General features: G+C 47.1%; 1 protein-coding gene across 1 annotated transcript in view; it reads right to left on the bottom strand.

Moving 5' to 3' along the window:
• Positions 1-12,818, bottom strand: part of zswim8 (zinc finger, SWIM-type containing 8) — a 28,115-nt gene extending 15,297 nt beyond the window's left edge. The window contains exons 1-4 of the mRNA XM_069722585.1: positions 11,279-12,818; positions 771-924; positions 173-267; positions 1-68 (exon numbers count right to left, since the gene is read on the bottom strand). The exon at positions 1-68 is cut by the window's left edge and continues 105 nt beyond it. Coding sequence (XP_069578686.1) covers positions 1-68; positions 173-267; positions 771-924; positions 11,279-11,456 — 495 coding nt within the window. The 5' untranslated portion in view covers positions 11,457-12,818. The remainder of the gene's footprint in view (positions 69-172; positions 268-770; positions 925-11,278) is intronic.
• Between the last annotated feature and the right edge of the window lie 289 nt (positions 12,819-13,107).

Raw genomic sequence — 13,107 nt, 5'->3', positions numbered from 1 at the left:
AGCCACGTTGTAGGCTCCTTTAGACTGCCCCGACTGACTGGAGACGACCGTGGCGCTGAGATGGAAGCCTGGAGGAGACACGGAGACTCACCATCAGACAGGACTCCCTCCGCTGGCTTTAACAGCTTCTGTCCGTCAGCCTACATGTGGTCAGAAAGACGTCTCGGCCTACCGATCTGCAGCGGGTCTTTGACGGCTCGGATCCGGTACAGCTGCTCTCCACGTTGGAACTCATCTGGGCTCCCGTTAGCCAGGCAGGAATATAACCTGCAGCACAGGGAGAGCAAAGCAAGGTTCAAATCTGAGGCTTCTTATTCAGTGATTGGTCGATTCTCATCGACAGCAGACAGGAAAGAGACGAGAGGGGAAGAGAAGAAGAACCAGATGTGCAGATGTTATATTTTATCTGGATAGAATTTGTATTCTTTTTATCCGGATAAAAAAGACTTCGATTATTTTGGACGTATCAGAAACTTGAAGGAAAGAAAATGTTTCTCTTTCATACAAAGCGAGTCATACATCAAAATCTGAGTAGTATTAACAATCAACAGAATCATTATTTTTTGTAATTTATCAAATTAGTACATTAACTCATGGATATCAGAAAGAATTTTTTTTATTTTTTTCCAAATGTATTTATATTTCTCAGACGGACATCTTCTACCAAACCTGCATCAGTCAGCACAGTACGACTGCACATCTGGAATGGCATCTGTAAAATGTCCCCTAATCAGAGGTGAGGAAGGAAATCTGTGTTTTCATGCACTCACCTGATGTCCTCCTCGTTCTCGGGGAAGCTCCAGTAGGCGATGCGGAGCTGCAGCTGCTCCGGCACGGGAGGGTAGACCTTCTCCACAACCTCAAATGGGATGTGGAACGCCACTTGCTTTGCTGACAACTCCACCAGTGGAATCACCTGACCGTCTGAGGAAGAGGAGGGGAGAGGAAGATCAGCTCAGTCAGACAGGTGAGGTGTTCAATCAGTGCCCACAGCATGGGCAACCTGCACAGGTGTGAATATGGGGAGGTTAAGGTTCTGATGACCTCCACCGAGGAGCTGCTGTTTTTAAGAGTCGACTGTTTGATGTTCGTCAGAAGAACTACTGGACTCATTTTCAGGAAACTTTGAATAAGTGTGCAGCCAAAATAATAAAAAATAAACATTAATGCTGAAGCAGACCTAAATCACAAATAAATAAAATGCTATACATGTTAAACTCCAGTAGATGGTAGTAAAGTTCAATAGTGACAAAACATAGGCCATTCTAGAAATACCATGAGTCCATATCACAATCTACATTCACTGTTAAACAATAATAATTCAAATTAGAGCCGAATTGATGAAAAATAATAATAATATTAACAGATAATTTTACCTCAAGCCTCTTTTTCTGCATTATGTTGTGTAAAATTGTTTGAATCTTGGCACCAAGCAACCAACATACACAGCGATGCTGATTTATTTTGAGAGCTCTATATCATCTGATAAAATCAGCTTGTGAGCTCTCATTTAAATTATATTAAAATTGTAAACAATTTAAAAAAAGATTCCTCAAACAAAGGTGTCAGTCAAAGCACCTCCATGAATAATCAGTTTGATTTTAATGAAGGCACAATGAGAGTCTTTCTTCCACCTTTCTTCTTTTCTAATGAATGAGGGATTATTTTCAGATGGACCTCCAGAAAACTAATAAGAAGGAGTGACTTTAGCTAACAACACCGAGATAACTGATGGACACATTTTATTCACTTTGGATTTGATGAGAGAAGTTGAATGGGAGTCTATGGAGCCGGAGGCTTTTTGGAGCCGACCTCTAGTGGCACTCGCTGGTATTGCAGCTTCAGGCCTCATTTGTCAGACGTCCACTTGTATATACTTGTATACAGTGGGTACGGAAAGTATTCAGACCCCTTTACATTTTTCACTCTTTGTTTCATTGCAGCCATTTGCTAAAATCAAAAAAGTTCATTTTATTTCTCATTAATGTACACTCAGCACCCCATCTTGACAGAAAAAAACAGAAATGTAGAAATTTGTGTAAATTTATTAAAAAAGAAAAACTGAAATATCACATGGTCATAAGTATTCAGACCCTTTGCTGTGACACTCATATTTAACTCACATGCTGTCCATTTCTTCTGATCCTCCTTGAGATGGTTCTACTCCTTCATTGGAGTCCAGCTGTGTTTAATTAAACTGATTGGACTTGATTAGGAAAGGCACACACCTGTCTATATAAGACCTTACAGCTCACAGTGCATGTCAGAGCAAATGAGAATCATGAGGTCGAAGGAACTGTCCAAGGAGCTCAGAGACAGAGTTGTGGCAAGGCACAGATCTGGCCAAGGTTACAAAATCATTTCTGCAGCACTCAAGGTTCCTGAGAGCACAATGGCCTCCATAATCCTTAAATGGAAGAAGTTTGGGACGACCAGAACTCTTCCTAGACCTGGCCGTCCAGCCAAACGGAGCAATCGTGGGAGAAGAGCCTTGGTGAGAGAGGTAAAGAAGAACCCAAAGATCACTGTGGCTGAGCTCCAGAGATGCAGTAGGGAGATGGGAGAAAGTTCCACAAAGTCAACTATCACTGCAGCCCTCCACCAGTCGGGGCTTTATGGCAGAGTGGCCCGACGGAAGCCTCTCCTCAGTGCAAGACATATGAAAGCCCGCATAGAGTTTGCCAAAAAACACATGAAGGACTCCCAGACTATGAGAAATAAGATTCTCTGGTCTGATGAGACAAAGATTGAACTTGTTGGCGTTAATTCTAAGCGGTATGTGTGGAGAAAACCAGGCACTGCTCATCACCTGCCCAATACAATCCCAACAGTGAAACATGGTGGTGGCAGCATCATGCTATGGGGGTGTTTTTCAGCTGCAGGGACAGGACGACCGGTTGCAATTGAAGGAAAGATGAATGCGGCCAAGTACAGAGATATCCTGGAAGAAAACCTCTTCCAGAGTGCTCTGGACCTCAGACTGGGCCGAAGGTTCACCTTCCAACAAGACAATGACCCGAAGCACACAGCTAAAATAACAAAGGAGTGGCTTCAGAACAACTCTGTGACCATTCTTGACTGGCCCAGCCAGAGCCCTGACCTAAACCCAATGGAGCATCTCTGGAGAGACCTGAAAATGGCTGTCCACCAACGTTCACCATCCAACCTGATGGAACTGGAGAGGATCTGCAAGGAAGAATGGCAGAAGATCCCCAAATCCAGGTGTGAAAAGCTTGTTGCATCATTCCCAAGAAGACTCATGGCTGTACGAGCTCAAAAGGGTGCTTCTACTCAATACTGAGCAAAGGGTCTGAATACTTATGACCATGTGATATTTCAGTTTTTCTTTTTTAATGAATTTGCACAAATTTCTACATTTCTGTTTTTTTCTGTCAAGATGGGGTGCTGAGTGTACATTAATGAGAAATAAAATGAACTTTTTTGATTTTAGCAAATGGCTGCAATGAAACAAAGAGTGAAACATTTAAAGGGGTCTGAATACTTATGACCATGTGATATTTCAGTTTTTCTTTTTTAATAAATTTGCACAAATTTCTACATTTCTGTTTTTTTCTGTCAACATGGGGTGCTGAGTGTACATTAATGAGAAATAAAATGAACTTTTTTGATTTTAGCAAATGGCTGCAATGAAACAAAGAGTGAAAAATGTAAAGGGGTCTGAATACTTTCCGTACCCACTGTATATGTCTGTGGTACAGAACAGCATCGTCAGTCCCCCCCCCCCTCCCACCCACAGATCCATTTTTATCACCAAGTAACAGATTCACTCTGACAAACCAGTCGTACACTGAAGTCATCAGTGTGTTGTTCTTTCGGACTCTGATTTCAGTGGAGTCGGTGTAATGATCCAAGCCACCAGTACAGTCTCTTCAAGAAGCTTCACAAATTACACATCTGACAAGGTCAAGTCAAAGTTGTTTTTTTTAAATAGGGAAGATATATAAATTGTTGCTGGTGAAGACTGCAGAAGAAGCACAATGACAGGCGTCATCCTGAGAGTACAGAGATCTGCCAGCGAGAGGAGAAAAAGTGACGGGTGTCCGATTACAGAGCTCATTTCAGAGCCACTACTTCTGCTGTTTACCATATATGGAGGAAAGCCTGTGTTCATATGTAAAGGATCAGGGGCTCATAGGAACCGGCCCTGGGAACACCAGCCAGACCAGCACTCATATGTTATGTGGGAGTATTCAGCTGTAGTGTCAGACAGACAGACACACACACACACACACACACACACACACACACACACACACACACACACACACACACACACACACACACACACACACACACAGACACACACACAGACAGACACACAGACACAGACAGATACAGACAGACAAGACAGACACAGACAGACACACAGCCACAATGCATATGGTGGAAAACAGACAGCACTTGTTTGTCCCATGATAGAAATGGGGGCTATTATGCCTTGTTTGACAAAATACTGAGATTTGATCAATTTCAAGAACTGCAACAAAGTGATTGAATTTTTATGGTAACAAAAATGTAACTTTAAAATATTCAGTAAAAATCTGTTGAACATCATTGTACTAAAGTCGCTCCTCTTTTGTGAACCAATGTCTCCACTGGGGAGTTGCTTCAACCCTGTTTGTTGCTGCTTTGCTGAAGGCATGTAGGCAACATACATCATCCTGTTATAATACAGACACTCATAATGGTAGAACATCACTATGTCAACCAGTCAGAATATTGCCTTTACCACCATAGCATTTTTTGGGAATAACAACAATTGAAAATAACAACAATATTAATGTGAATACTGCAACATGGTACACCCCTCATGGCCAGTCTCTGCCTGCCACACACACCTCACCCTCTCCCACAATCCCCACCTGCCCCTATCAGCCTCCTCCTGCCACCACCAGCCTCCTCCTGCCCCTATCAGCCTCCTCCTGCCCCTATCAGCCTCCTCCTGCCCCTATCAGCCTCCACCTGCCCCTATCAGCCTCCTCCTGCCACCACCAGCCTCCTCCTGCCCCTATCAGCCTCCTCCTGCCCCTATCAGCCTCCACCTGCCCCTATCAGCCTCCTCCTGCCCCTATCAGCCTCCTCCTGCCACCACCAGCCTCCTCCTGCCCCTATCAGCCTCCACCTGCCCCTATCAGCATCCACCTGCCCCTATCAGCCTCCTCCTGCCCCTATCAGCCTCCACCTGCCCCTATCAGCCTCCTCCTGCCCCTATCAGCCTCCTCCTGCCACCACCAGCCTCCTCCTGCCCCTATCAGCCTCCTCCTGCCACCACCAGCCTCCACCTGCCCCTATCAGCCTCCTCCTGCCCCTATCAGCCTCCACCTGCCCCTATCAGCCTCCACCTGCCCCTATCAGCCTCCACCTGCCCCTACCAGCCTCCTCCTGCCTCCACCTGCTCCCACCTGTGTATAATCCTACTTCCCTCTGCTCTGCATGTTTGTCATGTGTGACCCTGATTGCTGTTTGTTCCTGCTGCCAAGTACGTGTCTGTCTGTCTGTCTGTCTGTCTGTCTGCCTGCCTGCCTGCCTGCCTGCCTGTCTGTCTGTCAATAAGCTTATTTGTACATTTTGAAATAAAGCACCTTAACCTGACAGCCTGCTCTGCTGACACAATTGTGACAATCAAGAGCTGAAATGAACAATACTGAGCAGAATCTGTGCCGAAGCCCTTTACTCTTAAGTAGGCCTATTATAATTTAAATAATTTAAGAAATTACTGTCAGTAACTGTATTAACTTTCCTGTAAAATATAATTTTTTTAATTATGTAAAGGAACCCATTTCCAAGCCTGAAACTACCATAGCAACACTCCTCCTTTATCTCTCCCCAGTAATACGACTGTTGTACAACTACTCGCTGTTCTTCTTTCCTCTGAGTTGGAAAACAGTAAAGAGTCGTATAGAGGATGAAAGGTGGAGATGTTTAGGATGTCTACAGGCTTCTGTTTGGTGACGGAGACCGATCTCCATCACCACATGCCTTAATTTAATTCCTGCTAATTAAACCATCAATTTAAAAATGAAGGAGGTTGTGCTGTGTGTAATGAGGTGTTCATTACAACTCTGGTATGCAGTGAGAAACTGGGACGTGACTAACAGAGAAGACTTAAAACCTGAAGAGAGAAGGGTGGCTGGGTAGTAACAGAGATCATGGTGCTTGCTTCTGATTGGCTGCTGCGGGTGAATGACAGCAAGCTGGCCACCAATCAGCTGCTAACATAGGGGGAAGCCACTACAACAGCTGTTCCTGATGAGCTGAGGACTCACTGGACCACTCGCTGTCTCACCTCCGTCCTCACTCCCTCCTCTCCATCTTCTCTTCCTCCTCTCCCCCTCCACCTCCTCCTCTTCTCCTTTCCGCCTCTTCCTCCCCTCCTTCCTCCTCCTCCTCCTCTCCTCCCTCTCCGCCTCCTCTCCCTCTCCTCTTCTCCCTCTTCGCCTCCCTCTTCGCCTCCTCCTCTCCGCCGCCTCCTCCTCTCCGCCTCTCCCTCTTCTCCTCCTCTCTCCTTCTCCCTCTCCTCCTCCTCTCCTCCTCCTCCCCTCCCTTTCTCCCCCTCCTCCTCTCCCTCTTCTCCTCCTTCTCCTTCTCCTTCTCCTCCCCCTTCTCCTCTCCTCCCCTCCCTTTTTCCCCTTCCTCCTCTCCTCTCCCCTTCTCTCTCTCCTCTCCTCCTCCTCCCTCTCTCCTCCTCCTCCTCTCCACAGGGGTTCCATTAGTGCACCTTTACAGTGCAGCAGGTGTGATATTGTGCTCACTAGTTAAAATCGACACCAATGTTTAAGTGGAGGGTAAATTTACTGGGACCAACAGCTGATATAAAAACAGAGCGGTTAAGTAGCAGACAGAAGTCATTTAATAATGACGGACTGATCTTTATTTTCCTCTGTGATGAAGCATGAAGATCTGCTGTGCAGCCAGCAGTGCGTGCCACATGCAGCCCTTTGGATCGGTGTGGCGGTTCAGCCGGCTGCACAACGCCGTCTTTGTTTCCCATCGCTCACCAGTCAAGGTTTCCTTCTCCATTTTCTAAAGCGGCTCTCCGTCCTGACGCGAGGCAACACACTGGTTTCACACCGGTTTCACAAGGAGGACTTCGGTTCAGGGACAACGCTGGAGACAGACCTCCTCTGTGCAGCATGTATGGCGTCAATCAATTTATTTTCTCTGGTCTCTACAGCTAAAATTACCATAAACTTATCAAAACTGTGTCCAGATTGGAATATTGATGTCTCACCTTTATCAAATCTAAACCACATTTTGGAAGCAAACATTTTTTTTAAAACATTTAACTTGAGTGGCCGTACTTGAACGAACTTTGTCTTTTGGTCCGTTTACGGCTTAAACATCTTCACACTGACTTCTCATTGTAAACATCATTTGGTTTTGGACGTCAGGTCAATCTTACATTTTTCTCGTCTTTTAATTCTAGTTTTGATCTCCATCAGAAGATGATCAGAAGACAGTGACTTCATTTGAACCGTTTTCCGTTGTCGTCATCAGCTGCACTACAGAACCGTCTGGAGTTGTCCACCGTCAGTACGGCTGGTCAGCCGTTAGACAGCTCGGTGAACAGGTGACTGAATCACTCACGTACACCTGTTGGAACTGGTCTGAACTGTTCACCAACAAACAGATGAAGACGGTCAGTAATGCCGCAGGTTTTTCACAGCACCTACTACGTCGTACGATCAGAACCAAACCACGACGAGAGCCGAGCAAATGTGCGGTTGAGTGTGTGAGCAGTTCCCGTGTCTAGTTTCCCCCCCTGCTAATTAAAGTAAAGGCGGTTAGCTCCTGAAGTTAGCGCCAATAGATTAGCCACACCTGATCAGACTGACCTTTAAGGGGGACCAGCTGTTCTGACAAACGATCAGTACAACAGCCATCCTCTCACCCTGCCCTTTCAAGCAGGTTAGAGAACCTATGTGATTAGGAAACTCACAAAACACTTTAAAGTCCCTCTCCAGAGCCAGTGTTTCCTTTGTCCTTTCTGTAGAAACATGGCGGGGCACCATGCAACCATAGACCGTATATAAACATTTTTATAGCTTCCAGATCTGTAAAATGGTTCCGATCCAGAAGTGTCTTCAGCTGCAATCCCAGCGAGTGCCACTAGAGGTCGGCTCCAAAAAGCCTCCGGCTCCATAGACTCCCATTCAACTTCTCTCATCAAATCCAAAGTGAATAAAATGTGTCCATCAGTTATCTCGGTGTTGTTAGCTAAAGTCACTCCTTCTTCTTAGTTTTCTGGAGGTCCATCTGAAAATAATCCCTCATTCATTAGAAAAGAAGATTCAAGAAGACCTGTTTTTGGGGGGCGTGTCTGTTTGATTGACAGGCCTGTGGTGCAGTCAGGTTACAGCTATCGGTGGGCGGGACGTAGTATCGTCAGGTTTCCAATCAGATCGGTCAGATCCACCGCTGGCTCCTCCCCCAGCTCATCCAAATATGGTCACTTCCTGCTCCAAACCGCTCCGAACTAACAAGATGAACTGGAGGATTCATAACGTTCACAAACCAACGGTGACATCACTGCTGCTTGTGTGCAACATGGCGGCCTGGAGGAAGAGGACCTGCTCCCCACGCAGAAATGAAGGACTCGTTCTGAGGTAACTAAACCTCGAGGATTCTTATAAATATTCTGTTTATATTCTGTAGATGCCTCTGTATCCTTCACACTGAACATCTCACCTTTCCTTCAGTGTGCTCTGCATGTCACACAACCTGCCCAATCTCCCACCTCCCCGAGGAGTTCCTCGCTGACAGATCTGCTCACACCTGTCTCCGTGTTCATTTCCCCTCATCGGACTTAAAAACACTTCATGTGTTCTTCTGTCCTCATATTTTTTCTTCTCTGCTGTGGAGAAGGTGAAGCTCAGCCGTCCTTTAAAAACCTTAAATACCTACTTTACTGGCCCGTCGCCAGCATACATCCTCCTGGACATTTACTCAAGAAATCAGTTTCTGACTTGTGAAACTACTAAGGACACGGAGAGGAGAATGCACAAGTTATCCTTCCGCCAAAAGAGGCTGATGTTAAAAAACAAATAAGAAGTTCACGGAGTAATAATGCCATGTTAATACTGATGTAAAAGATGAAGCGTAATGTGAAATCCCTTTCAGACTGTACAGCGACTGAATACAGCTTTTACATCTCTTTTCTATCAGTGGTTTGAACGTACGTTCAGACACGCAGTTAGATACCATTTAATAAAAATAGTGAACTATCACGCAGCTCATGGAAAGATTTCCTCACAAATATATGCAGAACAAACCCCAGGGGAAAGGAAATGAATACTGGACTTGTATTGATCATTGGCACCATTCTTCAGTGGAGAATTAGACCGACCTGTGATGCTGTCAGCCGTCGGAGCTCGATGATACCTCCACCTGGTGTTATTGGGATCAGTGGGCAGATACATTTAGATGTGACATTAATAAGTGTTCTTTCCATCTTAATTACGTCCTCATAGTCATCAGGTCAAAACCAAGCCACCAATAGCTGTAACCTGACTGCACCACAGGCCTGTCAATCAAACAGACACGCCCCCCAAAAACAGGTCTTCTTGAATCTTCTTTTCTAATGAATGAGGGATTATTTTCAGATGGACCTCCAGAAAACTAATAAGAAGGAGTGACTTTAGCTAACAACACCGAGATAACTGATGGACACATTTTATTCACTTTGGATTTGATGAGAGAAGTTGAATGGGAGTCTATGGAGCCGGAGGCTTTTTGGAGCCGACCTCTAGTGGCACTCGCTGGTATTGCAGCTGAAGACACTTCTGCATCGGAACCATTTTACAGACCCGGAAACTACAAACACTCCCCAGAACGTCCTCATGATGTAACGTTTTACACACTCATTACAAATGGTTGTAAACTTTACATTTACTGAACGTTACATCCAAGCAAAATGTCTTTGTTAGCGTTTGAACCACTTGTGTCAAATAAGTGTAAAAATGTAAACTCCAATGGGACGCTTCACCAACAATACAAGTTTGAATTAAAAACAAGAGTTGTGGCAGCATGTCCAGCTCAGTCAGAGACCATAAAGCTCGTGACCCCGAGGAGTGGGAACTAAGAAAGGTTTCTCTTTGCTCCGAATAAAAAGACACAACCATCGAACCCTTTGTGATGGTTCAACCCGCGAGTCGTGTCACACGGTGCCTTCCTGGGATATTTTTAACACATGTTCCTCTAAAATCTAACCCGACATATTTTTGTAAATTGGTACACTTCTGGATTGTCCCTCCAATTGTACATTTAGTCCTGTGGGTTTGAACAACGGCTGCTTCCAGTCTGTAAAGGTCTCGTTTGCTGAACCCAATGACACTTTGAAGTGTCCCGTTTTCATTCAACAGTTCGGTCCAACTCGAGACCGAGACGTCTCTCAACCGAGAGCAAAACCCTGGGACCAGAGATGCAGCTGCTGGGAGCTCTCGGCTCGACAGTTGTCAAAACCTTCTCTTCACTCTTTGTTAGGAACCGACCAAAGGGCAAGTCACGAGGGACACGCCGGCAAAATAACCATCGTGCGACATACAGCGTTAATCGGAAAAGCGAGGCACACGTTCACCTCCGGGACGGACCGTAACAGCATCGTCTGTCACTCAGCAGCTCTGGCTGCTGGTTGGCTGGCGATGGGTTTAGTAAACAAAAACAAGGGGGGGGGGATCTCTGGAGAACCGCCACAGAGAGGAGCATGGAGGCACTGAGAGGCACACACACGCGCGCGCACACACACACACACACACACACACACACACACACACACACACACACACACACACACACACACACACACACACACACACACACACACACACACACACACACACACACACACACACACACACACAGGAAAGTTTCCCCTGCAGCCAGTGGGTTTGCACATTCTCAGGACTCTTTTCCAACGTTAGAAGTCACATAAGCGTTGAATCACACCGTACAGGTGCTCCTTCAAAAGGCTGACACAAACATTGCTGATGTGATTTTTATTAAGACCATAAAGTTCAATAACTACAATCATCAAAATAAGTGATCAGCCTTTTATAGTTTAAAAAGAAAGAAATGATACACAGAAGAGGTTTCTGAGCAACAGGTAGTCCCGACAGTGTCCTTCAGCCCTGTTGTTATTAACTTCAGCAAACTTTCAGATTGAATGGAAGTGTGAGTGTGTGTGAGTGTGTGTGTAGTGTGTGTGTAAGTGTGTGTGAGTGTGTGTGTGTGTGAGTGTGTGTGAGTGTCCGTCTCCTACCTTTAATCTTGACCGTGGGGGAGTTGGGTCCAGCGGACTGCTTCCTCCATCCCCTCCAGTTCTGACAGAGACTCTCGGCCTCGGAGATGAAGGAGCACAGAGAGTCTTCCTCGAACCGGTCCGAGTCTTCGAAGGAGAACCTCTCCCCATCCTCCCACTCGGCGAACATCAGTTCCATCACATCCACTTTTGAAGGGCTCGGAGTCCAGAGGACTGCGGACCGAGGCCACGGCCTTCCTTCCGCCCGGGAGTGGAGGGGGAAGCCCGGGGAACCGTGTCCAACAACCCTGGAGGAGAGTCTGAAGACCGGGGGGGGAGGGGAGGCCACCGGCAACCAAAACCCAGCTGAGAGGCTTACCGCTGGGCCTGAAACCCAGCTCCGCTCCACGACACCACCTCAGGCCTGCCGACCCGCTCCCGCGGCTCTCCGCTGCCGCCTCTGAGGCTCAGATGGCTCGTTTTAGGAGCCCGCTCCTCTGAGCTGGAGCTCCTGACGACCAGCACTAAAGGAAAGACAAAAAGACAACTTCAGTAACACGTCCCTTCCTGCGGACGGAAACACGGACACGGCGCAGCTTTCTGCAGAGACGCAGGAGATTAAATCTTCAAGAAGTCCTGAAGTTGTTTTCGTCCTGCTCCTCGGCTCGGTGTGACCCAGGAACCGCTCAGGTTTCACAGCAATACGCCGCAAGTGTTCCAACAATCAACATAAACATCCTCTAACGTCAAACACTTGGACATGGACACCGGTTCCGTCTGATGTCCCCTTTGTTCCACGTTGTAATGTTATCATGGCTGGATGCTAATGGGAGTGAGCAGTTAGCTGTCGTTAGCACGGAGCTAGTTTGAGCTACATACTGAAATAAGACACAGCGCATGTCACCCTCCGCTGACAGCCCCCGGTGAGGTCCGATTGGGCTGCGAGTCCGTCGACAGGCTCTCCCAGCTCGGCTGTACCCCGGTTGTGCTTCGGTCCCGGCTGGTCTTCACATTAGCTGTGTGTACTAGCAGCGGGAGGCTAACGGTCGGCTAACTTCGGCTAGCTCGCCTCGCCGTTTGTTTACATGGACCGCCGACGCTGCGCACCTTCCGCCGGCTGAGGACTACATGCTTCTCCGCGCCTCCTGTCTTCGGGCTTTTATCGGAAGTTTTCACTCGGTTTGTATTCACGGTGTTGAGCCCCGGTCTTTGGATGACAGGCTGCCGTGCCTGACGCTCAAAAAGATGTAAATCCTCAGTCGTCTCCGCTGAATAGATTCAGGACGAGTCCTTCCGATGTCTTCGGATGTCTTCGGATGTCTTCCGTCCGCCTGACGCCGGTTGTCCTGGCGTCTTGTGATCGTCCTATGCCTCCAAATGACACCGGGATCCCCCGCTGGTTGCCAGTATCCCGTCGTCCAGGCTCTCCGAGTGCATCGGTCTGCCGGGGGAAGATGGCTCACCTCTCCGCAGCTCCTCCTCCCATCAGCTGATCACAGCTTCCGGCTGCCAGCTCTTCAAAAGACAAGCGGCTCAAATGCTTTCGGTTCGGCTGGAGTAAAGCGCAGTCGGGCGGAGGGGGTGGTGTCCGCGGACCGAGCAGGTTCAAACCCCCACACCGGCCGTTTCCACCCTCCGTCACTCCACGAGTCAGCTCCAACAGTCCGGCGCGGTTCTGACAACAGGTGCTCTGGCTGCATAGATGCGCGCTGCAGGACGACATCAGATCCAAAAGAGGAAAAACAAAACAAACAAACAATAACAAGACGAGTATTGGCCAAAAAACACAACAAGACACCAGTTCAGTATCTGTTATCAATGTCCTAAATATGAAATATGGTCACAGGCTC

The sequence above is a fragment of the Brachyistius frenatus genome, unplaced genomic scaffold (genome assembly GCF_029030835.1).
Source record: "Brachyistius frenatus isolate BFR_SWC_R1_liver_20210118 unplaced genomic scaffold, ASM2903083v1 Contig_296, whole genome shotgun sequence".
Taxonomy (NCBI): Eukaryota; Metazoa; Chordata; class Actinopteri; family Embiotocidae; genus Brachyistius; species Brachyistius frenatus.
The sequence above is the reverse complement of the archived record's forward strand: the minus strand, read 5'-3'. Positions and strand labels throughout refer to the sequence as shown.